The sequence below is a fragment of the Tribolium madens genome, unplaced genomic scaffold (genome assembly GCF_015345945.1).
Source record: "Tribolium madens isolate multiple individuals breed KSU strain unplaced genomic scaffold, Tmad_KSU_1.1 Scaffold_3;HRSCAF=73;Tcas5.2_LG2, whole genome shotgun sequence".
Lineage (NCBI taxonomy): Eukaryota > Metazoa > Arthropoda > Insecta > Coleoptera > Tenebrionidae > Tribolium > Tribolium madens.
In genome coordinates, this window is record NW_025401006.1 from 8,712,761 (window position 1) to 8,738,513 (window position 25,753).

At 33.2% G+C, this 25,753-nt stretch overlaps 4 protein-coding genes across 8 annotated transcripts; 3 read left to right on the top strand and 1 right to left on the bottom strand.

Annotated features, from left to right (window-relative positions):
• Positions 1-1,940: 1,940 nt before the first annotated feature.
• Positions 1,941-4,753, top strand: LOC123008183 (protein SERAC1). Of its 3 annotated transcripts, none has more exons than XM_044403860.1 (8): positions 1,945-2,250; positions 2,299-2,821; positions 2,871-3,147; positions 3,191-3,442; positions 3,567-4,067; positions 4,111-4,269; positions 4,318-4,531; positions 4,582-4,753. In XM_044403860.1, exons 1-8 carry the CDS (start codon positions 2,186-2,188, stop codon positions 4,649-4,651), a joined length of 2,061 nt encoding a protein of 686 aa, XP_044259795.1. In that variant the 5' UTR covers positions 1,945-2,185; the 3' UTR covers positions 4,652-4,753. The 3 variants fall into 3 exon arrangements, 2 of the variants coding, with proteins under 2 accessions (XP_044259795.1, XP_044259794.1); XM_044403859.1 differs by having other exon boundaries at positions 1,948-2,250; positions 3,191-3,460; XR_006412926.1 differs by lacking the exon at positions 4,582-4,753 and having other exon boundaries at positions 1,941-2,250; positions 3,191-3,460; positions 4,124-4,269; positions 4,318-4,455.
• On the top strand, positions 4,733-7,393 carry LOC123008182 (conserved oligomeric Golgi complex subunit 7). Its single transcript, XM_044403858.1, has 7 exons — positions 4,733-4,843; positions 4,896-4,985; positions 5,033-5,333; positions 5,389-5,589; positions 5,634-6,808; positions 6,853-7,099; positions 7,149-7,393. The coding sequence occupies exons 1-7, from the start codon at positions 4,841-4,843 to the stop codon at positions 7,316-7,318; spliced, it is 2,187 nt and encodes a 728-aa protein (XP_044259793.1). The 5' UTR covers positions 4,733-4,840; the 3' UTR covers positions 7,319-7,393.
• LOC123008184 (U4/U6 small nuclear ribonucleoprotein Prp4) lies at positions 7,316-13,200 on the bottom strand. Of its 3 annotated transcripts, none has more exons than XM_044403863.1 (7): positions 12,990-13,200; positions 12,594-12,937; positions 12,289-12,461; positions 8,353-8,890; positions 8,121-8,303; positions 7,859-8,074; positions 7,316-7,809 (listed from the first exon to the last, which is right to left on the bottom strand). In XM_044403863.1, the coding sequence occupies exons 3-7, from the start codon at positions 12,455-12,457 to the stop codon at positions 7,380-7,382; spliced, it is 1,536 nt and encodes a 511-aa protein (XP_044259798.1). In that variant the 5' UTR covers positions 12,458-12,461; positions 12,594-12,937; positions 12,990-13,200; the 3' UTR covers positions 7,316-7,379. The 3 variants fall into 3 exon arrangements, with proteins under 3 accessions (XP_044259798.1, XP_044259796.1, XP_044259797.1); XM_044403861.1 differs by having other exon boundaries at positions 12,524-12,937; positions 12,990-13,199; XM_044403862.1 differs by having other exon boundaries at positions 12,524-12,937; positions 12,985-13,199.
• LOC123008185 lies at positions 12,651-25,049 on the top strand. Its single transcript, XM_044403864.1, has 4 exons — positions 12,651-13,896; positions 17,003-17,404; positions 20,344-20,699; positions 23,714-25,049. The coding sequence occupies exons 1-4, from the start codon at positions 13,609-13,611 to the stop codon at positions 24,141-24,143; spliced, it is 1,476 nt and encodes a 491-aa protein (XP_044259799.1). The 5' UTR covers positions 12,651-13,608; the 3' UTR covers positions 24,144-25,049.
• Positions 25,050-25,753: the final 704 nt, after the last annotated feature.

The window sequence follows — 25,753 nt, forward strand, 5'->3', positions numbered from 1 at the left end:
TTTTTTAACAAACTGTAGATACAATTACTAATTTTACTCGTAATTTGCATATTCAGTCTTTTGTTAAATGCTTATGTTTTAGTTATTATACAGGATTAATTAAAAGATTGTTGTCGAACCCTAATTTTAAAACACCCCGTGGAATAATTTCATAACCAAATTTTTCCAAAGTACCCGTTTTTGTGAAGAATCATGCTTCTCCTACATTTTGTTTTTTAGTTCATATCTTTAAGTGCATTGGTTCATTTTTCAGAGCAAAATGAACTTGTCACCAACAGTTTAGTTTAAGAAATGTTTATTTTTGATGAACTGGCTTTGTTGCGCTATAATTGTGGAAAATTGCGAAAAAGCGCAATTTTGTTGAAGATGGTCGTAATTATGAATGTGTAGCAAGAATCTTTCATGTTCATCACTTGATGCGTCATCAATAGCACTACCTAGTTTTTCGTTTTCTGGCATTACTTACCTGCCCTATGCGTATTTATGCCAGTTTGTCTAAAACGTTTAAGTATTATTATGTCGTGCCACAACCATCGCCACTTTTCACGATGTTTTTTCTGTATGACAGAGTGGAGTTTTTTGGCTCAAAATTTGTCAGTAGGATTTCAGTTGTAACACAGATTCTTCTTTTACACAGAAATCAAATATTTCTGACCTATTTCACCTCAAAAAATGCAGTTGTGACACTGCAAGGGCGGCGATGGCGATGGCGCAGGTAATATTTAGTTATCCGTATTGAGGTCGAATATCCTACCTTAAAAACAGAACAAAATCCATTAAATTTTAATTGTTGGCCTATAGGTATAGTAGTTAACACAATACGCAAACAATAATATAACTAAAAAAAAATATAGTAATAAAATAGATTAAAGTCCAATATCTAAGGGTCAAATGTAATAGTAATACATAACAGAAAGTTCAATACAGTTAAATGCTATTTATTCTAGCAGATGCATTCTGAACTCGATTATATTTGTATTTAAAAAGACCAATTTCGACACGTGTATGTGTGTGTGTTGGTATGTATGTACAACTTTGTTAACATTGTTGTTTTTCAAGAAATAAACTTCCCACACTTCATCGTAATTTGTCTTAAAATCAATGCAATTTTACATTTAATAATTATGTAATTACTGCCCAAAATGTATTTTAGTTTATAGTTGTTCTTATTCTCTAAAATTATATCTGTACCTAAGAGCAAAACAGTATATTAACGACCAAAACGCAATTTTTTCTTTATAGCACTTTTAAAACAAACAATAATCTTGTTTAAATTTCTTAATAATTTACATAGACTTCCTCAAAAAATTATCAAATGGAAATAAAAAGGCTTTATATAACCTTCAGGTAAATTACTGGCTGTTTAATTATGTAGATAAAATCAAATTTAAAATCGATATCGTATTGACAGAAATATCTGTCGTAAATTATTCAAGTGATTTATTATACAAGGGCATGTGGATTATAATACTTTTACAATAGACGGTCCTAACTACTGGTAATGAGGTGTATGGTGGTTGTATGTATAATCTTAGACAATAAGTACGAACTTAATTACAATATTTAGGTACTATCTACGATTATTCAGATTCAACTAATCTGTGACTATTTATTCTTGTATCTTGTTATAATCTTGCCCGAATTTGTTTGGCCAAAATCGTAGTGCACAGGTGTGCTGTGGCCCAATAGAAAAACAGGGCGACATCTTTGAAAAAATGTTAATTCTAAATATACCTTAAAATTTTTAAGATATTTTCTGCTTTTCTGTTTACCCTTGAAAATGAGGGCGTTTTCCTTTAGCCCTCTTACTACTAAAAATACTTTATAAAAAGTATGGGTTATAACTCACATGTATGTTATAGACGTCATAATATTCGAAATGCACAGTTTACAGTTATATAAGTTTATTGTGGATAAACTTTTTTATTATGGAAAAATAGATATTACAATTGAATGAGTGTAAATGTAAATTCATCAATTGCACTTTTGAATTAATTCAAAGTCTAAAGTGATTGGTTTCTCACATTATTATAATGGCCGACCTCACGCGAACCAATCACAATGCTACAACTTTTACAATCTACGTTAATCACGTTAATTCATAACAGCGCAACGGCTCCGCCCCTTTTGCGCAAAACGTCAAATTTGATTTCTAACCTTCTTGACATGTGTTTATGACATTTCCATGCATTTTTTAAAGAAGTACCAGAAAATAGTTAAATTCACCTGTTTAGCAACATTTTCATTAGGGTAAACTTCCCTTCTCTTTTATAATCAATCAAGTCAATCAATTTTTAGGGCAGGATGGTTATACTATCAAGTGAAAACGACCAAAAAAATCCTCAGCAATGCCTTAGATACCTCAATATTATCAATAGTCGAACCAACAGCTATCGAAAAAGCCAAAGATGATGATTTCTTCGTCATTGACATAACTGGGGACCCGAACCGCCAAGAAACATCATATTTACAAAAATGGAACGCTTTGAAGTTCTCATTCGCCAAGCGATTGCTAGTTCTCGCCAGTAGTGACAATAGATTTCTTCGGAAAAGGGCTGTGAGACAATTAGCTAGGATAAAAAAATTAGAAACTTGGCAATATTCGCAACTCGCTGATATGATTGATGCTAGGACTGCGGTGGGACTCGCTAGAACACCCGGTGTTGAGCCTAGATTATTCAATAACCCGCCCTTAAGATTCCTCGGTCATACACACGATATGATTGTAGATGTGATGAAAAATTTGTTAGTCAACTTACACGCAACGTCTCAACACCCTTGTATGGGTTATTTCATCTCAAAGGCTTTTGTCGACTTGCATGTACTAAACCATTGTGGAGTGAGACAAACCACCAATATTGAATTTTTAGGAAGTTGAAAAATTTGGTGGTGACGACATAACCCCCTACGAGTTGAAAAACTTCATCCAAACTAGTGAAGAACTCCTACCAACATGTCTAGAGTCACTTTTACACCACGCTAGTTTAGGGAAATATGCCAAAGACATTGCCGAACTAAACGGTCTTCCTCTATTAATGGAAATTCACAACCGGTTTAAAGATAACATTACCGTAACTGCAACTATTTGTAGAATAATTTCGTACCTTTCAATGCATAAAGACCTACTTGACGAAATGTACAAATCAGGTAAACAATGAATTATTTATTAAACAAATTATTAACAATTTAGGTTGGGTCGGGCTTTTGGCCCAATGGGTTAAACACGACGACGTCCGAATATCAATCCCCGCGTCTAAAGCACTTGCTAATTTAGACAGTGATGAAGACCCTGTATACCTACAAAGACTCTACCCTTTGCACCCTTCAACGCGTATTGTACAAACCCCTGGAGTTGATGTCGTTTTTGTCCATGGGTTACTAGGGGGTGTATTTTTTACGTGGAGGCAAAGAAAACGTAACCAGGATCCGTTGGGGTTCCTTGGTAAGAAGGGTGTCCCAGGTGAGTAAGGATTTTGTTACCAGGTGTCCTAAACCTACCACATGATCCTTACCCAATCCCAATCAATAAATTTGACTACTAGTTATTAATGAAATATAATTTATAGAAAGTCTAACACAGAAAAACTCAACTTGTATCAACAAACAATGCACAGAAAAGAAGAAAAAAATCGAAACTAGTGATCCTGTAATGAGGGAATTTATGGAAGAGTTTGAAACTCATGCTGCTTCTGGTTGTCTTTGCAACGATTATGATTTCGTTTGGGAGGATATACCAGTGAATACGAATGAAACCGCCCTAGGGCCGTACTGTTGTTCGGGCTATAAATACGTCTGTATGGAAAACAATGAGGACGATTGTTACACCAACTGCTGGCCTAGGGATTGGTTAGCGCAAGATTGTGACCGTTTGAGGATCATTGGAGTAAACTATGAGACAAATTTGTCATTATGGACACCTATTTGTCCTGTCGAGAAAGTCAAAACTTTGGAAGAAAGAAGCGATGAGTTGATTGAGCAATTGGAGAGGGTTGAAGTTGGAAGAAGACCGATTGTGTGGGTGACACACTCAATGGGTGGTTTAATGGTAAAATGTCTCCTAAATAAAGGTACAACTACATTTGCTCGAATTTATTTAATAATTAATTATAGCTTCTGAAAGTAGTGATAAAAAAATCAGGGATTTGTACACAAACACAAGGGGATTAGTTTTCTACAGCACACCTCATTTCGGGTCAAGTGTGGCTAGTTTTAGTCAGGCATCAGCCCTTGTGATATGGCCAAGTATTGAAGTGCAAGAATTACAAAAAAGTATTTTGGATAGCCTCCAATATTGGGGTTTACAAATTTGTTTTTTAGATTCACCACTCTTGATACAAATACACCAAAAATTTCTTAAACTGACTGAAAATCATCCAATGAAAATTGTGACTTTTGTAGAGACTAAACCAACTGTAGTGTCAGCAATGAAATTTAAATTTTTTGTGGTAGAACCTGACTCTGGAAATCCGGGATATGGAGAATATTACGAGATACCTTTGGACCATTTAGGAATTTGTAAACCAGCAAGCAGGCATGACTTTAATTAAATTTAAGCTAAGTCTAATTACAAATGTGTTGCAGACATTCATTTCTATACCAAAAGGTGCTTCATATGATTACATCTATTCTGGACAATAATGGGCCAGTGTAGACTTATGTAAATAAAACTTTTTAGAATTAAAATATTCAAAAGCTTTTTAACATTTTTCTAACCTAGAAAAGATACAGTCCACTAAAAATTCTTTTGTAAAGAGTCAGCCAAATAATAAAAAAAATAATGACAACTAGATAAAAAGTGAGGTTAAGTTTAAACGTCATGAAAAAAGTTTAGGAAACAAAAATGGTATTTAATTTACAAATTTCTCTTCAACTATTATTTATTTTCTAAATTGTAGGACATAAGTGCGTTTTCCGATGATAATTTCGATACCAAAGCGTGGATAAACGATATTTTAAAAAATGCAGAAACTCAGGATAAAAAAGAGGTTAGCTCTCCTAAACTTTGGTAAAAACTGTTAATTTTGTCTTTTAGAATTATACAACGTCCCTGGTGATGAAATTACAATTATGCGTTCAACAAGTGAACAGTGCACTTGAAGACACAAGTCAGCAGATCCTAATGTCACTGCCAAAAATTATTCGAGACACTAAAAACCTCCATCAGGAAGCAGCAATTTTAAAGGAAAAAATGGCTGCGGTACGTAGCGAAATCGTAAAAATTGAACAAGATACTGGAAAGTCAATAAATACAATTGAAAAGTTGGACACAATTAAAAATGAACTGAATTTAGCCAAGCAGGGGCTACATGAGAGCGACAATTGGACTATTTTAGGTATAAGCACGTATTTTTTAAATTATTCTGCTAAATTCACCTATTTTTTAAATAGTTAACGACTTGGAAGAAGTTTTTGATTCTAAAAACATTGAAAATATTTCCACAAAAATAATTGGGATGCAGAGATCTTTGCAACTATTGGTCAATGTTAGTGACTATGAAGACCGTAAATTACAGTTGGAAGGACTCAAAAATCGACTAGAAGCAATTGCTAGTCCAGCTATAGTCCAGGCTTTCACTTCTTCCAACACAGGTAGAACAAAAGCTCGATTTCTCAACTTTTTTACGCAATTTCAGAACAATCATCAATGTTTGTAAGGATATTTAAATCAATGGGGCGTCTTCCACAACTGCTAAAGTATTACCACAAGTGCCAGAAAGACGTCTTATTGAAAAAATGGCGCAACCAATTAGAAATTGAACAAGACGAATCTGTCACTCAATGGATTCACAATTTTTACGGCATTATGTTATCTAATTGGCACACCCAACAAAAATGGTTCAACCAAGTCTTTGTTAATCAAAACAGTTGTGAATCATTCGTTGAGATCTACACTGATGTACTCACCTCTTTAGACCCGACTCTCAACGAATGTATAGACGCCGCTTTAAAACAAGTTGAAGATAAACTAAATTTCCTCTTTGAAATCAAACAAATCACACAACAATTTGCTGCCAACTTAATTGACGTAATTAATCAATCACCTGGTGGAAAACTAGCCCACGACAAGTGTTTGATGCTTTTACAAGCAGTTTACAATCATTTAATCACATACACAAGCAAATACGCGGCTTATGAACAAGCCCACTTAATGAAAAAATTATCAACGATAAATTGTATGAAAGATGAGCTTACTGATACGATCCAAGCTCTCGGTTTGAGTATTCCTCAAGTAATCGACATTGCCCGAGATGCTAAAAAGCGATGTCAACAAATTACCGAAAACTGCGGTTATTGTGGCTTGATAATCGCCCTTAGGGCTTTTCTACTAAGCTATGCGGATCAGTACAGGGTCGCATTGAGACAAATTGACCGGAGTAAGAAACAAGAAGAGGATTGGGGCACCTTCCAGTTGTGTTTATCCCTTCTTCAAAACACAGGTGAAGTCTTGTTGAATTTGCAACAATTGGAGAAAGACTTAACTGGAACTATACTCGAAACTAATCAAAATAAAGAAGAGTTTGAGTACAAGTATTTACTGTTGAGTGCCTCTGACCGAAAAGAGTTCGAGTCTTTGGTCAGGTGTGTCACTGAAGGGACACAACTGTCCCTCCTCGACCATGTCAACACAGAATTTAATAAACTGTGCTCTGATATACACCACACGACGTATCAAGTGGTTTTCGCCCCAATTTCGGTGCAGTTAGATGTGGTGCAATCGCCAAAAACGTGGTCACAATTCGCAAACTCGTCAATTCACAATTCCGACTTGCCTGATTACAGTTTCTCGCCCCAGGAATATATCACACAGGTGAGGTTTCGCTTTTTGAAAATTATTTTTAAATTGGGTTTTAGATTGGTCAATATTTGATGACTTTACCCCAACATTTAGAACCATTCCTGTTCAGAGATAATCCATCGCTCACTTGCGCTTTGAAGGCAGTGGATCAGGAGTATAGCACTGCGGGAGAGATTGAGGGGGCTCTAGCTCACGTGTTCCTCAAGTTTATAGCCAGGAGGACTTGTCAAGGCTTCTGTGAACGGATTTTGTCAATTTTTGAATTAAGTCAACCCGCGAGCCGGCAATTGGCTCACGATATCGGTAATTTTAGAATTTGTGAAGTTGAAGAATTTTCAAATTTTTTTTGTAGGTTACTTGGAGAATGTGTTGCAGGATTTGGGAATTTCGTTAGGAGAGAACTTGCAACAACTAGCAACATTATTAAAACTACCAAACGATCAGTATCACTCTGGTAGTACCGGGTGTTCAGCTAGGTATGTCGCCGCAGTTCGCCAAATGAGAAATATAACATCCAATTAATCTATTTTATTTATACTTTTTAACTTATTGTTTTGTACAAAACAGTTTATAGCAATAAAATCTATTTTTGTTCTTCGGGTGCCCAAAATTTGAAAGTCCGATCATAAGAAGCAGTCGCAATATACTGATTATCGGGCGATATATCAGCCGACATGATTTTGCCATCATGGCCTGATAAAGTCTTCAAAGGTTGCCAAGTCCGATTTGTCCATAATTTTGCCGTATTATCATACGAAGCGGTAATTAAATAATCGCCACTCTCCCTTTGAAACTTCACATCCGAAATTAAATTCGTATGAGCGGGGATTGTATACAAAACGGAACGTTTTCGCAAATCCCAAATTTTACAAGTGTTATCTTCGCTAGAGGTTGCAATGTGGTAACCATCGGGGGAAAAATCTATTCCTAAAACTGCTTTTAAGTGACTCTCCATGAACATTATGCATCTTCCAGTTCTTAAATCCCACACGCGGCCAAACGAGTCTAAACCGCTGTTAAAAAATTAGCTAATTTTTGTATATAAATGCGAAAAATACCTACCCTGTGGCACAAACTGATCCATCAATTTGGAAGGATATACAATAGACAGGTTTGACATGTCCTTCTTGGTGCAACACTTCGGTGCATTGCTGCAGATCCCACAATCTCCAAGAACAGTCAAAACAACAAGTTCCTAGAAACCGTCCTGAGGGATGAAAACCTAACCGGGAGACACGATGTGGCATATGACCCTCAATATCGGCGATAGGTTCCTCGCTAAAAATTTCAATTTGAATCTGAGTGAGGCACTGAAATTGCGCACCTTTGAAAATCCCACAATTTCACTGAACCATCGGCTGCACACGACGCCATATTACAGATGTTTTCCTCCTGACTTATTGTCGCTTTAGGATGAAAAATAATCGCACTGGCGTTACAAGCATGACCTTTTAGTGTTTGTTTCAGTGTGCAATCTGGTACTGACCACACTTTGCACAACCCACTCCTGGAATAAAAACAAAAATAACGTATTCACCCCATTATTAAAAATTTACCATCCTGCTGTTGCCAAAAGCTTAGAATCTGGACTAAACTGGCAATACGCAATCGGTCTCGAATCCCCAATTTGACTGGAATAAATTGACATAATTTGCAACTTTTTCTGTATTTCTTGTTTTTTGGCTGTTTTAGTAGCGGTTGATAGATCTTTCGCTTTTCTAGCTTCTTCAAGTCGGGCCTTGGCTCGTGGAAGTGAATAATGAGCTATCCATAATCTAGATATTCGCAAACTTTCTGGTCCTTCGTGATACCATGTTGTTTCTAAATCTCTTTCAAATATTTTTCGTTCTTCTTCAGCTTCGCGTCGAATAACTGCGTCTTCACCGATGCGACTTAGTATTTCACGTAGGCGAGAACGTCGATCGGCGGGTCCTTCCCCGAATAAACAGATCGGTTCTCCCAACTGACGAAGGTTTCGTTTCACTTCGGCGTCGTCGGTGGACACGTTAATAGAGCGGGCTTTGCGACGACGTTCGAACTCTTCCAAGAGGGCTTGCTTGTCTCTGGACATGGCATCCTCAAGCTCCATGTATTCTGAAAGACGTTGTGGTTTAAAAGTAATAATTAAACCCTAGTTTTCAAATGTTTGTAGGAAAGAAATTAATCACCTAACATCCATTAAATGAAAAACAAAGCAATCTACAGCGACTTCTCCATAAACCCTATTTTGTTGACCATTATATTGATATTGCCATCAAGTAATGATGTTTGACATGAGAATAATGTAAAAAAGCCCCGTAAATCCCCCAATCTACGGGCCAGTACAGACTTCTGCCTCTCAACTTAATGAATCATGATTAATTAAGTTATTATTATTGTTGTGTAAAATAAATTTCATTAATATTGTGTAATAGTATTACTAAATTTAAATTTAATTTTAAAAGTTCAAGATTTACTTTTAAATTCTTTGGTACTGCAATTTACTTTGACCGATTTCATGTTCCACATGTCCTTAAGAATCATGTATTTAGAAATTTTTGTGTGATAAGTATTCTGGATGTTGTGTTGAAACTGCAATGTCAATTAAAATTGCATGTTTTTCAGTTTCAAAAAAAGAATAATGTCTAGCTTATTAGCAGTTACATTTAAACTAGTTAAAACTGTTCTATCCCAATAGAGTTTTTAATTATCATTTTCTTTGAAATGAATCTGGTTCATATTTGGAAGGCGTAGAAGCCCTCACAATTTTTCTCAAAATCATTTATGTGATTCAGAAGATACTATATTGTTAAATATTTCAGTTGGCAATAGACGTAAGGCACTACATTAAAACATTATCAATTATTCTCTTTCAATTCTTTTCTTTCACCTTCATGCTTCATTATTTCATTTTTAACGTGATTTAATTTACACAAATTGGCTTCTGAACCCTTGAACCAATTATTGATTTAAAAACTGAGAATGAATTATTTTCGCCACATTATCATGTTTAACTTTAGTCTGATGCAGTCAATCTATATAGGTATATAAAAAACCACTGAAGCTAGAAACATGAAATTTGGCAGATATGTTCCTTAGAAGGTGTAGAGGTCCGCTCAGAAAGGATTTTTATAAAATCAACCTCTAAGGAGCTGAAATAGGGTGTAAACGTTTAAACAAAGATAGAAACAAAGAATTTGGAAGATATGTTCCTTAGCGGTTGTGAAGGTACACTAAGACTAAGATTTTTCAAAAATAATTAGTAAAAACTTTTGTACTCTCTTGGAAAAGGGGATGAAACGGGTTGTATAAGTTTAAACGAAAATAGAAACACTAAATTTAAAAGATATGTTTCTTAGAGGCTGCATTTTGGATGTCCGAATAGGGAATCTCCGAAACTAAGAGGTTTGGCCAAGAACGAGTGATACATTCTGGGGCTCATTTTTTGAGAAAATAATATTGGTTAAAACCGCATCCCGCTATCGTCTTTTGTTTTCGACTTACAGACAAAAGTTGACATTTTGGCGAAATCTAAAAAAATTATATCTTCGTTATTATAGAAGATATGGATTTGAAATAAAGACATTATAGAGGCCCTTTTTTACGAGGAATTTAATAATGTAGTTAACAATTTTTTTCAGTTATTAGTTTAGCCGTAATAAAATAAACTTGTATTTTTTCAAATGGAAATCATAGGCGGCTATGGCAATTTTGAAAAGCTTATTTTTTTCTGATCTAAAAAATATATATTTGTAACAAAATATTTTTTTATAACTATACTTAAAAAGTGGAATACATATTTTGTGTGATAATAGTTGGCCATGGAAAAACTATTTCACTCCAAATGTGTAAATAATAATCAATAAGAGTTTTGTGAACTGTAAAATAGATGAAAATATAGATAAAATTATAAAGATTTAAAAAATACAATACGGTAGAAGCATTGAACAAATATCCGAGCCTCAGAACAAAATTATTACATATTTTTAAAAAATCCAAAAATATGAAAAACAAATGTGTCAACAGTCAACACAATTAGAAAAAACATTTTTTTGATGATCTAATGGAGGTAGGATAACGTTTCACATAGACGGAATTTGGGTATTTGAATAACCATATCGTCATTTTTGTGTCATATAAAATATATTTCATTGAGGAATTAAAGCGGCTTTTTTTTACAACACTATGTATCACTAGAAGTTACAATGGTAATGGTAACTTGTTTGAAAACAAAGAAATGTTATTAGTCGCCAATAAGTTGATTTACGATTTATTTAGCATTTTTTTCATTACTTAGTACTTAGAAAACTCTTTCATTTGTGACACTGGTTGAATATAATATAGTTTAAATCCTTTTAGTTGAAGATGCAACATTTTTTCATGGCCAACTGCAAACAAAAATCAAAGATAATTTTTTGCTAAAAATGTATTATAATAATTTGTTACAAATATATATTTTTTAGATAAGAAAAAAACAAGCTTTTTAAAAATGACATAGCCATCTATGATTCCCATTTAAAAAAATACAAGTTCATTTTATTACGGCTAAACAAACAAACAAACGTATTAGTTCACTAAGAAAGGATTTTTAAAAATTATATTTACAAAAAGGTGAAATATGTTGTCAACACTTAAACGAAGATAGAAACATAAAATTTGGAAGATATGTTCTTTGGCGGTTGTAAAGGTGCACTAAAACGAGATTTTTAAAAATCAGTTTTTAAGGGGGCGAAATGAGGTGTACATGTTTAAACGAAGATAGAAACATGCAATTTGGAAAATATTTTTCTTAGAGAGTAGAGAAGTGTACTTATCAGGCACTTATCAAAAACCAACCTATAACGGAATGAAATTAGGTGCAAACATATAAATATAAAATTTTAAATTTTGAGATTTGAGGGTGTAGAAATGCACTAAGAAGACACTTTTTGAAAATTCGACGAGGTGAAGCGTTTATAACGTACTTTCGTCATTCTTTTAAAAATCGGGTTTCTGATGCCTCCGCGTTGTTTTGAGTTGATGAATCAAGAAAAAAATAGATAAACAGACTAACTTCACATTTCTTCTTTAAGAAACAACAAAAATTTATATCGAAAATCTACGTGGACGAAGTAACGGGTGCAAACTAGTACTTGATAGGAAAAAACTTATTTTTCTTAAGATTGAATTGTTTCTGAATAATAATCATCATTACTTTTGCTATATATTTTTTGTATTAATTACTTGGTTAATTATTTTCTGTTATTTTGTAATTATTTAGTCGCATGAGAAAATATCAACGTATTTTAACACTACTACTTTTTTGCTACTGTTTTTATGGATTTATTATATTAATATGTGAGTATTTCTGATTTATTGAAAAAAAGGCCTAAGTTTAGTATTTGTAGGTAGAAATTGAATTATTTACAAATTCTTGGCACAACTAAACTGTAATTTTTGAAACCATGTCTATGCTTGTTTCGCATGAAACTTGAAGATAAGATTTACAGCCACATGACCCAAACAAATTATACCTGTGGAAATATGGACCTGTGGCGGGTTCGCCGAGGTGCTTTCGGCCTTTTCATTGTTATCCTCGTTTCCATCTCCGGCTGCTAACCTAGCTCTTTCGGCCTCCTCCAACGAGCCATAATGAATAGTCCTTGGCTTTTTCACAAACTGTACTTCTTCATCGTCAGACATGTTGCTAAAAAATGAACCGGAATGAGTGTTTTCGCAAATTAATTAGTAAAATAGAGGTTTGTTTACATGCTATTAATTCAAACCTCGTCGTTTGATGGAAATGTCACGTTGACATTTGTCGCAAAAAAAAACTAACCAACTAGGGGGTTCAGTGATGCCAACAACAAGTTTTTACGATTTCTTCCACAAAAGAAATATTTCTGTTTTCTTTACAGAGCGTTTTGCTATCTCTGTCTAATTTTTTTTCCAAAAAATTCCACGAGAGAGAGAGATTATCAAGTTTGGTCCGGAAATCTTGGTTAAAGTGCGATGTTGTGCCGCGGAAACCGCCTAAATAGCCGTGCCATGTCCCTCCGAGTGTGTTATGGGTCGTTTTGTGTGCGAAAATCGTAAACGAATTCGTAAATTAGTGCAAAATCGGCGCGACGACCGATCGTTGAACTTGAACAGTTGATAGATTTTCTCTTTCTTTCCCAGGCTCTGAAAAATCTCAAGTTTATAAAAATAAATATGAAAGGCCTAATTACAGTACAGTCCGAGTCTGTGTCGGTTTAATTTTTGACCCCGTTTTGGATCTGCGTTAGTCGAGTTTGGTGCCGTTAGTTAAGCTGAAAAGCCGTTGCTCTCGACAAATATTTGTGTGTGACGAGCCGAGATCGAAAAAACTCGACAATTCCCAAGATTTTTTACGCGAGAATTTTTTAAGACGTGCGGTATTGATTTGCCTTAAAGGCTTGGCCCGGCGAATATACGGACTATACATGGTTTATAGGGGTCTTACGTGGTTTCTATTGGCTCACTGACTCATAAAAAACTAAGGGACACATTTTTTGTCGGAATTTTCCAAATGACTGAACATTTACATACGCGTCTCCAAATTTTTGAGAAAACCTCGGCCGGACTTTGTATTATTTAACCTTACAAAAACAGTCGACTTGCGGATGCGTTGTGTTGTGCTAGTGAAGTGGTGGTGATTTAAAAAAACAAAACATTTCGCGAATTGCGACCATCCAAAAGACCCAAAACTCGACAAGTATTGATTATTTTTCAGCGTTTCGAAGGTCTCACGCTGGTGACTCATTAGTTTTTATGAAATTCGTCATCTCTCAACTGAAATAATCAAAAGGAGGCTGGACGAAACATAACCAAAAATGCTGCCTCAACAGTATTGTCTAAGATGGAGGTACCACCATTCAAATTTGCAAACCATGTTCTCACAACTCCTGGAAAAGGAGGCTTTCTGCGACGTCACCCTAGCCTGCGAAGGCCGAACCATCAAAGCACACAAAATCGTCCTCTCAGCCTGCAGCACCTACTTCGAAACCATCCTCTCCCAGTATGAAGAAAAAGACCCCATCCTCATCATGAAAGATGTTAAATATGTAGATATTAAGTGTTTGGTTGAGTTCATGTACAAAGGAGAGATCAACGTCGATCACGTAAGCCCCCTTCAATTTTTACAATTTAAAAAACCGTTTCAATTTTTCATGACTTGATGAGAAATTCCACTTGTTCTGCAAACTGTGAACGATCGATTTTTCGAAACGTCAATAAAACATTAAAAATAAACAGACTTGTCCCAACATTACGAAATTTAAAACACACGACACCTTAATTAAAAACAATACAAAATCAACAATTAAAATATTAACAGTGGCTCCAGTTCATCCAGACCCAATTGAACATTAATCTAATTGACCAACGATTGGTGTCAGTTTAATTGACATCAGCCTCATCTCATTATTCATAATTTTTAAAACCCATGGAAACACATGTGTTTTATGTTTAAATAAATTACGAAGCGCCACCTGTTGAGTGGTTACATTATGAAAAATGGCACAAGGCGCGAAATTCAAATCTGTTACCGGTCATTTTATCGATTTTAAACTGCGTCATCGGCTTGGGGCTATTATTAAACTTGAGTTTAATTTTTATGAATTTTCAACCAATTTTCTAAGTAAATTAGAAAAACTAACTAATTGCCTAATTAACTGACTTCCGTAACTTACGGGGCTTGCAATTCAAAATTGCGTTCACATGAAAATAATAATTGGTCGCGTGAGAAATATTTTTCTCGATTATAGATTTTTTATTTCGGGATTATTTTAAACGGATGTCGCGACGCGAAACGATTGATTGTGAATAAAATAAGGAATTTTTCATTTTTAACAACACGAACTTCGGAAATGAGTTTTGCTTTTTTTGGTAAGCCGTATAAGGTGCTCTTCCTGTTCTTGCCGTGACACAGGAAACCAACAGTGTTAATTTTAACATAAAAAAATAAATTTAATTTGTAAAACAAAACGACAGCGAAGTAGGTGGTGGGAAATAGATACATTGTTTTTCAGGACAAATCAATTTTATTATTTATAATACCAGTGTAAATTTTTTATATTGATAGATTTTTGGATTATAGAATAAATTATGTACAAAGTTTTTATCAGTTTCAATAGTAAGATAAAAATTTGAAGTGATAAACGGAATTTTAAATTACTGTTATAAAAACTAAGGGATGAATAGAATTTTATATAATTTTTTTATCAATTACAGTTTCTGAAACGTTTGTAATTTTATTTAATTTTTTTATCTGCCATGGCCAACAAGCTTTTGAAATTAAAAAAACCTAATCGTTTTATTTGGTATAATTATTTTTATATTTTCCGATAAAAAATTTATTGCGTAGTATTAATTATTTTTTTTAGAAAATGTTTCAACACGTAAACAATGTTAAAAAGTCAAATATTGGAATATTTATTCAAGTTGCGTTTTTGAATTCCATCATAGACACGATAACATCCTGATAAGTGAACATTATGGATAAAGAAATAGTAACCACAAGTAGTGATACTGAATGTTTGTAAAATAAATTTCGTATAATGAGAAAGAAAAAGTGTTAGAAATTCGCACAAAAAAAAACAAAAATAATAACATGACGTGGGAAAACCAGTTTTCTGTGCTATTTTATTATATTTCTCAATTGGTAGAAAGAGAACTTGTACATTTAAGAAATGTTTAATTTCGTTTCATTCATACATTATTTACCGTTGTTTACGCAATAGCTTTTGATGTAATTGTTCTTTTATGGGACAGGTATTTAATGGAATATACTAGAAATTATTTTTGTATAACCTTCAATAATTAAAATATGTACACACTTCTTTGTGAAAATAAATACGTATTATTTTCATTTTTAGAAATCTGCTTTTGATCCTAAATAACCGCAAAATATAAAGATAAAATAACTTATTCAAGTTGCTAATTTCCGGTTGTTTCATTTGTAAACGTATAAAAAACTGTTTTGTATTCAGATTCTGTTTAATTTATTTATCATCACATGTAGTACGAAATCTAAAATTTTGGCAATTTTGTTGAAGATAATTTTAACATAAAATGAGCTCATTTAAAGACGAATAAAAAACTGATTTATTGTCATTTATTAAGTATGTCATTATTTTCTTAAAGGACCTTGGAAATCCCATTGATGATGAATGGTTTTACGTTTCTTGCAAATTGATTAACAAAAATCAGCCAGAATTTCAATGATATTAATTCTCTTACAAAAGTAGGAATTTGTTCAAACAAAATTTCCATTGTTTCTCTCTACTTAAACCAAAAAAAGTGAAAACTGTGAAATCTATAGACTATAGTTTTCCTAATGGTCAGGTGGACGCAATCAAGCTTCACAAGATCTTAGAAAATATTTTAATCAGGATTGTGTTCCGTAAGCATCAGACCGGAATTTTATTTCCTCACATTCCGACGACTAATTTGTCCAATTTTACACACTAGAAATAATAAAAATCGTGTAAAGTTTTTTCCTCTTTTTCAAGTCTCGTCCTTTATTCGTTCGTACATCACCCCCAAATTCGTTCACTCGGAGAATTTTACGATTCGATGGATTAATCTAAAAACCACTCAACCACCATCGTAAAATTCCCTTATCAATAATCCAAAATTTGATGGCAATTTAAAATGAAAAAGTTGTAATTTATGATAAATAGTGACCTTCACCTTGTTTTTCAATCAATCTTTGACAGATTTGCTATCAGAATTACACGAGGATCAGGTCTTGATCGAAAGTGATATAATTTTTGATTTTTGAGGGTCCCAAAGTTTAATTGTTTTGTCCAGGCCTGAGCATTTTATGATAATAATCGCGGTTTTTTGTTTTATTAAGCAATCTTATCTAGAGTCGAGAAGGATTTTAGGGTACGAAATCAATTAAGGATTTCACATAAAATGACACTGAGATTAATTAAAATACAGTGTTATAAAAAATAAGTCAAAAATTTCACGTGGAAATAAAAAAAACAGATAAATAATAATTGTTGATGAGTTGTCTCACGTTTCGAAAATATTTAGATAAACTAACAAAATAATGAAGGGAAAAATTGGCTTCATTATCAGAAAGTCCACCATATTAACCTTTGAAAAATCATTTTATTGCGATCAAAAACTGAATTTCGAAATATTTTTCTATTACATAAAATAAAACATTGATGTGCTGTTAAAGTGGCATTTTTTTAACGATTGTTCAAATTTCAGTGTCACCTCGCAACGTTATTGAAGACTGCTGAAGAACTGAAAATCAAAGGCCTGGCGGAAGTGTCTTGGCGCGACGAAGATCAACACAACACCGACAGCAACAATGTGAACGGTGTCCAAACGGCACTTCCTCAGGTATCGACAGTAATGGACAATCCGAAAAATGAAGCGCCTTCAAATAAAAGAAAAAGAGGAAGACCTCCCATAGATGATTACGAGCAAGCATTTACAGCACCAAAGATAATGAACGTTACTGGAAACGCCGACGAAACATATTCCAATGATGCGATGTCAACCAGTGATCATGACCTGTCTATTTGGGAAGAAGAACCATCGGCAAATGAAGGAGGAGATTTAACGGAACCAGACGAACCATTACTCAGGGTGAAAAAGGAAACTTCTGTAAGTATGGTAATGCGAACGCCGAGGCATAAAACAAACAATATGCAAGAAGAAAAAAAAAAACAAATATAGAACGGAAACCGACACGTGTTTTCTTCAAGCTGATAACGGCCTTATCGGCTGTTGGTGTTTTATCTTTAACAGCTTTCTTGAATTTTATTTACATATACAGGGTGAATTTCTCTGAAAAATTTTATCAGCACTGATTTGATTAACTTGATTTGAACAATGGTATGTTTTTTGGAGAAAATAAAACTTTAAAATGTTGAATTTTATTGGAGAAAGTTACTTATTGAGGTCGAGAATGTTTTATTTGTCTTAACTCGGCTAATAACAATTTCAAAAATTTGTTTTCGTGTGCGTTGGCGACGCAATTTCGACTGAAAATTGCGAGTGTTAAAGGTCAGAATAATTTTAATGACAATACTTGAGAGGGTCACATTCAAACAAAAAACATGCTAAATATTACTAGGGATGATACTGGTAATGTAATTGGGTTTGTGTGTGTTTTTGTGTTAATTGGTCACGAATAAATATTTATTTTTCACAGTTTAGATTATTTTAAATAGTTTTTGGTCTTGCAAGAGATAAAAATATCGTTCGAAAATTCTCGGAACTAAAATTATAATATTCAACGATAAAAACAAACATTCTCAGAACGCAGCTGTACATCATTTTTATTCAAAAAAATTAAAGCAATTAAAGCGAATTTGAGTTTGCTGAGGTGTAACTTAATACAATTCATTTTGAGTTTCTTCACATGTTTCCGGAAGCTGTTGTTCAAAAATTTCGGAAATTTTTGTTGAAAACGTGTCACCATAGAGGCAAGAAAATAAATATTGATAACGGGATCTCGTGGTTATTTTGAATTATCATGTTTGATTTAAAAATTTCGAAAAACCAACCGCAATGTTAGCCCCAAGGTCAGCGTTGAATTCTAAATGCGATTTCACAAGCTTAATATATTAAATTAAGGCGTTAGTCAGCAGTTGTTTTTGTTGAAAAATTGATATTTTTTCATGTTTAGGTTATGTGACGTCATGCAAACGATTAATTTTATCGCGAATAATACGGGCGTAATATTTTTCGATGATTTTTGCTTATTATTGTAGTTTAATTTCATTTCGATAAAGCTAATTTGCTTTTTATTTGTATGCCACCGTGGCTGTTTTTCTGGACAATAACGTCGATATTTCCATGACGTTCATAGGAGAGGCTTGCGTTTATAAATATGTATCTTAAAAATAAGGTTATTATTTCCGTTAAATTCAAAATCGATTACCCCGAGGGGCAAAACGACGCGGCGTATTATGCACCCGCATGCTTTGATAAAATTTTGACGGCGCTTTACAACACCACACCTTAAAAATATTTTCTTCAATGGAAAGTTTTTTTTACGTTTTTATATTTGACCGAATTGCTAACTTCAAATATTTACTTTGAAATATAAAAAAATGACCTTTTTCGCGTTGTCATACAGTCATGTCAAAAAATAAACGACTCATGTGCTGATAACAGTTGTTCAGCAATTTTTAAATATCTTCGCGCCCTACATTTTTGTACATACACATACACATAATAAATTAAAAAATATTTTTCAAGTGGAAATATGTTGATCATCTAATCATCTAATAATAATTAAATGTAATGGTGATAATAAAAATTAAACAAGAAATTCAAAAATGTAAATTCTGACGAAGTGTTTTTCTCATTTTTATCTTTGTTTATTTACGTAAGATTCGGTAAGTTCATTGTCCAAACATCAATGTGGCACCTATTTTTTTCCCCAAAATTGAGATAACCAACACGACTTTATCCTCAAATTCTACAAATAAGTGAAAAATAACTACGTTCTTTAAAATACGAATACTATTTTTCAGATTTTCAAACTTTATTATTTTCAAATACTAAGTTTAATAATAAAATAACCACCCGGAATTTTATACAAATCGTCTACTAACGATTACAGGATATAAGATCTCAAATAACCATGGAATTTACGAGAATGTTGCCTTTTTTATACCGTTCTATGGAAAAAATTACAACGTTGTTTTGATGACGTTGTAAAATATTTGATAAATATGCGAAAAATTTAATTTTGAAATTCTCATCAAAAGAAATCCAGATAGCGATCAATATACCTTTACAGAAAGTGAAATTCACAAAAAGTCATGGCTAGAGTTATGTAAAGGACATTTGTGGATTTATTTAAGAAAGACAATAATTTTTTTGTTGGTAATTTTACATTTTTACCATCCATTACCATCCTTAGAGAGTGAATTACACTTTAGTCTTATTATTAGTCTATAAGAATTATGATTTAAGGGTTTTGTAATTGTAATTAGCTGCATCTTTTAAATTTATGATGTAATTTGAGCTGTAGTTAATAGAGGTTATTATGATAATGTAGGTAACGTTTTCCAAAAAACTAGAATTTTCTTGATTTTTCAAATTTCAAGTAACAAATGCGTATTTATTGACAATTGTATTTTTTAACATAAATATAATTACTCTGTGTATTATTTAAAAGCATAGTAATTTTCCGGAAAATGAAAAGCAAATTGAGGTTGAATCAGATAACCAGTCCTCAATTGTAAAAAGTTTTCCCTAATTAACCAACATTACGATGTCGGTGATGATGAATAGACACATAAAAATAAAGTGATGATGCATTAAGGCGTTCCTAAGACTAAAACTGGAAAGATTGCATTACCGAATTTTTTCTCGTCCACCCACGTCAGAAAATTCGAATTCTCAATTTCTCAATAACAATTACCAAGCCTATTCTGAACTAATTACCACAAATATTTATTGTTTAAACATTGTAAGTAGAGAATAAACAGTTTTTTTTCGTAATTTTGTGCGTAAGTAGGCCATTATTGAATCAAAATCGTTCGAATGGGAGAATTGAAAATCTAACTGTATTTTCGTATTTTCAGCCACACGACGACGACATTTTGATAGACGATTCTGGCGATTTTTCGCCGAACGATTCAAAACATGACACCTCAAGGACAGGCTCGATGAAATCGTTAAACGTTACAACATCAGGGACGCAATCGTTCCTAACGCCGGCCCTGGAAAAAGAATGGCCCGACGTAATTAAAATGAATGATTATTTAAACACCGGACGACGGCAGCAATTCTGGGAGGAACCCTTCACGAAACGCGTAATGGACGCCATCAAAACTAAAAATCTCGAGATGAAAGTCGCAGCAGAGTTGTTGGGTGTCTCCTATGGGACACTCTACGGAAGATATCGAGATTCCTACGGGTGTTTGAAACATCCCTATCGGTAAATATTTCGCTTTTTAGTTGGTTTAGTTATCGTTTCTCTCCTTATTTTTGATGTTATTTGTGCGGTTGTCCACGCAATTGATGCCGTTCTCGGAAATGTTGCTAGCACTGTTGAGAGGTTTTTTTTTCATTACACGCAGTGGAACTTTTTAATTTATTTGTTGTGGGGTGGAAGGTCAAGCACTTGATTTTTGACGCACTGACTCAATTTTATCGAGGGGATGTCAGTCGTTGGGAATTTGTGCTGCTGTGTGTTGCCTTCCGTTCCATTTAAATTTATTTCGAAGTTATTGTTGATGCAGACAGACAGCACAGATCAGCACAAAATAACAGATTAAATTGTATATAATTTCATCTTGGTGGTGGGTTAAATGTCCTCCAATAGTTTTCTTGTTCAATAATCTTACCCTAATATTTATAATATACATGTTACATGTTGTCTAAATAATCATAGATAATTAACGCAAATGAATCATTGTGTTCCAGGACTTCTAGAATTGTACTAATACGGTTAATAAAAATTTTCTGCATAAAATACCTTTTCTACATACAGGGTGTTTCACACAACTTTACGAGACTTGCGCACCCAAATATACAAAAGTCACAAATCAAGTTCGTATTGGAATATGTATTATTGATTGCATCTTACAGGCGCAGGCCTTGTAAAATTATGTGAAATACCCTGTATATAAGTAAGCATAGGACAAGTTAAATAAAGGGCAATTAAAATGGCAATTTCTAATTGAAAAATTGAAAAAAAAGTTCTTGGTTAATTAATGAAAGTACTCTTGAAAAAGATGGATCCTTACTTCATACATATAGGGATGTTTCACATAACTTTTCGAGGCTTGCGCCCAAATATACAAAAGTCACAAAACACTAGATTCAAAAAATACAAATTTAATTATTTAATTTTTGGAAACCCATGACAATAGTAGTCAAAATAAACAGTGTTTCATTAATAGTCATAAACTGCAGTTTTTCAGAAACAATTATCATTTTTGTTCTATCCATATGATTCTAGTTTATCTATCTTAATCACTAACTAACTAAACACGTTGTAATTTTTGGAAGGGTGAACAAACTAGGGAAGATTATTTTAATTTTTCTAAATTTGTAATCAAGTTCGTCTCGCAATAAGTAGTATTGATTGCATCTTACAGGCGCAGGCCTCGTAAAATGATGTAAATTACATTGTAAAACATCCTGTATTAAATACCGAAAAACTTTTCTGATACTTTGACACATATTTCAAGTCACTGGCATGATTTGAAGTAAATTAAACTGACATACGTTGTCAATAGCAATACTAAATGTGGATTACAGAGATCTAAAAAATTGCACAACAAACCTAAGAAGTTTACATTTGCTTATTGTTAGTTATTGACAACGTATTGTTGACCTGTTTTATGATGATGCATTTACTTTATTGTAGTTTTTGTACAATTTATATCAATGACAAAGATGATTTAAGTAAAAAAAAATTAGCACAAACTCAAACTTTAATTCTTGTTATTATTGTAAAGCCATAATTTTATACAGGGTGTTTACGGTCTTGAGGTTGAAATTTAAATGAGATGATATTCACGCTAAAGGAAAACTAATGCGCTATATAAAACAAAAATTCACGTTAAAGGAAATTATTCATTTTACACTATTTGTTTGAGAACTGCTGCTTCGGCTGCAACAAGGGCCATTAGTATCATTACCTTGTGTTTTACCGTAAATCATAATCACGTCAACCAATTTATAATTTTAATATTTTGCCATACATGTTCATAAATTTTGAAAAAAATTAAGAAAAATGAATCAAACGTATTGGAAACCGTTCGCTGAAAGATATTAAACAGAAGATCTTCGAATTTTGATAAAAACTAAAGCAAAAGCAAATCAAATGATGACAGTGTCAAAACTATGAAATGACTTTTCTCTTTCATTATCATGGATACGATTTTTTAATCTGTTGCAACAATACAATTTTATCTGAACAAGGAAATAATTCCAGTGACCCTCAAACCGTGTACCAATATGTTGGAGTTAAATAACATTCTTGATAATAACAATTGTGTGAGTTTTTTTTCTCTCGGTTACAGTATTTCTGTACTCTTCTATTACTAGGTCAAATTTCAACTCCAAGACTGTAAACACCCTGTATAATGACCGTCAAACCCATATTTTTTGTTGTTGTTTGGAGTTTTTGGCGAAATTGACTAAGTTCTTTAGTTATTTGTTTTTAACTAATTTTTTTTCATTCATTTACTTTAATTATCTCTGCTTCTCAGAATAAACAAAGAGTATGGAAGTTATCTTTATTAATAATAAATCCGTCAGCACATAGTTTAATGTTTAGCTCCCGTTGTTTTGAGAAAGAAACAAAATAAAATGATGAAAACACACATTTCTTGATACATATTTGCCACCAAATACATAGGTTTTTCTTCTGTTCCTGTTTTCTGTGGATTAGTAAGTTAATTTTTTGTTAACTTCTATATGTTTGTATTTATGTGGTGACAATTTACACAAAAAAATTGTTCTTCGTTTGTAGGCGAATAGTATTTTTGTTAAGTAGAAATACATATCTAGAACCTCGAATTTGGGGTGTTTATGTTAATTAGAACAAATAATATGTAGTTTTTAGTTGGAGAGACAACTTTAGTTGGGTCTTTATTTCTAACAAGTCAAGGGGGCTATTATCATTTCATTTCTTAACCTCTGCTTCACTTTTTCTTCTTAAAAAGGAGATGAAATTTCTTTGTATTGAGAATTGATATAACTGAGAAAATTCATCTTTTTTTTGGTTTCACCACCTCTCACTTATATCATTCAGTCACGGGCCATCATCGAGCTTACTGACCTAAAAATAATGAAAATGTCAAAATCCGAGTGGTCGAATTTGTTCTTTTTGTGTTTAGAACGAGCAATGCGTCCGAAGGGAGTAGTAGCGTACCCGAGAGCGGCAATGAGTGCCCGGACACGGTAACAGATTGAAGATGTTTTGACTGGCTTTTGCAGAGTGCGCGATTTCTGGAGTGAACAAGGGCCGACGGATGTGTTGTTGAAGTTGAAGAAAAAGGAGATAACATTGTACAGAGCAGCAGAACAGTTAAATGTGACGCCGCAAACGCTTTCGAATTATCTGATTTCAATGTCGCAAATCGACAACAGCAGCGAAGCGAACGTTAGCAACCAGTCGAATGCGATGGAGTCGTACGAAGAGGTTGATTCGGACGAAGAGGGCGACACGGTGCTGCCCGATGTGCCCTCGTCGAACAATACAAGCCTCTTCAAAAATCTCCTCTCAAACGCAATCAACACATCCACGTCCAGCAACTCAGTATTGGCCAACTGTCCAGATATTACCATTATCAAAAAAGAAAAGCACGAAGGTAAAGTCAATAACAATTCTGATCATTCCGACAGTAATAGTGACCAAACAAAGTAATCGACGACGCTATATGTATGTAAACATTTCCACTATTAGTATTTTATACAGACCAAAGTAATTTTGTACTGTTTTTTCTCTTAGTTGATTTAGTTTTAATGTAAATGAATCTTGTGTTTGCTGAAAACGTAGTAGTGATATGGGAAATACCAAAATGTCTGTTACAAAGTAAAGTGTATATTTACATTTACCGCAATATACCTATATTGTATTGGCAAGGTAGTTTAGTCTTAGGAACATATCACGGAGTCCGCTGGTGGACAGTCTTCTGCACTGACTCTACGTTGCAGTCCTATTTATAGTGCTTTAATCTGTAGGTTTATCAGCAATGTATCTGCTCCACTCTCAGTATTTGTATTTTGTGTGCATTATTGTTTTTGGTACACTTACGTGTAGGTATACCCATTAGAATTAGTACGAGGACATACAATACTTTGGCATATTATTATTTATGTACCTATGTATTAACTGTATGTAGTCTTGCATCATAGATTAGAGTTTGTCATATATTTATATAAAACATGGAGAGTAAAAGGTTCATGTTTTCCTATTAAGACATACCTATACTATTATAGTAATAATAACTATAATAACATATATAATGAACTATATTTATACAATTATTTGTTGAGTGCCTAATCATAAGTTAACATAGGACTTAACTTTAAGTTTACTTTTTATGTATTTCGATTTTTATTCATTTTTCATGATCTGTTTTTTCATTGCATATCCTCTTGGTTTTAGGATCGGAAATTATTTTCTAACATTATGTTACTTGGTACAATATATTATATTTTACCTTTTTTGGGACGGTGAGAATTTTTCCGCGTACCTCGTAATATTTATATGTTCTTATGTATTGTACATTTTATGTAGTTTTTTATTTATTAAAGATTTTTTATAGAATCGCTCATTTTATTATTTATTGCCTACAAACCAAAGAATCCCATTTGTCTGAAAATTCAGGTGTTTAAGTTGGCTCAACCACTTTCGGAATATCAGTGATGCTTTAAAAATATTTTATAAATTCTTGTAGTAATAGAATACGGAACAAAAAACGCGTTTGGCATTTTTTCAACATTTGTTATGTAGCAATTCAGGTTAGATGGTCTGTTAAAAATTTCTTAATAATAATACTTATTAATCCCCAAATAAAATACAGTGTAAACAAATGTGTTTGCGGATGAAGAGCATAAATTCTACGCACTAAAATAATTCTTTGTAAAGTCAATTTGAAGACCAAATTTCGTATACAATTTTTTTTTGTATTTCTCCCCCATAATTTTCACCAACCGTTGAGTATGTCTGTCCTAGTTAGGTAGAAGTAAAATATCAATGAAAAAAATTGCATTGAATGTTAACCGTGAAAATTTTTAAAAAAGGGATAACTTTGCACAAAATAATTATTAGGTGTTTTGTAAACGCGCTTTCAGCGGAATTGTGCACGTCGATTTAAAATCAAATTGTCAATATTTTTAAAGTGAAACTTTTTTTCCATCGCCCCAAATTTTTTCGTTCATCTATCCCATGTCGCATTACAGCCGGCCGCGCAGTAGGGGTTGAGTGAAAGGCGCTCCAGCTGACCGTGTAGCATTTATATTCTTACTCAT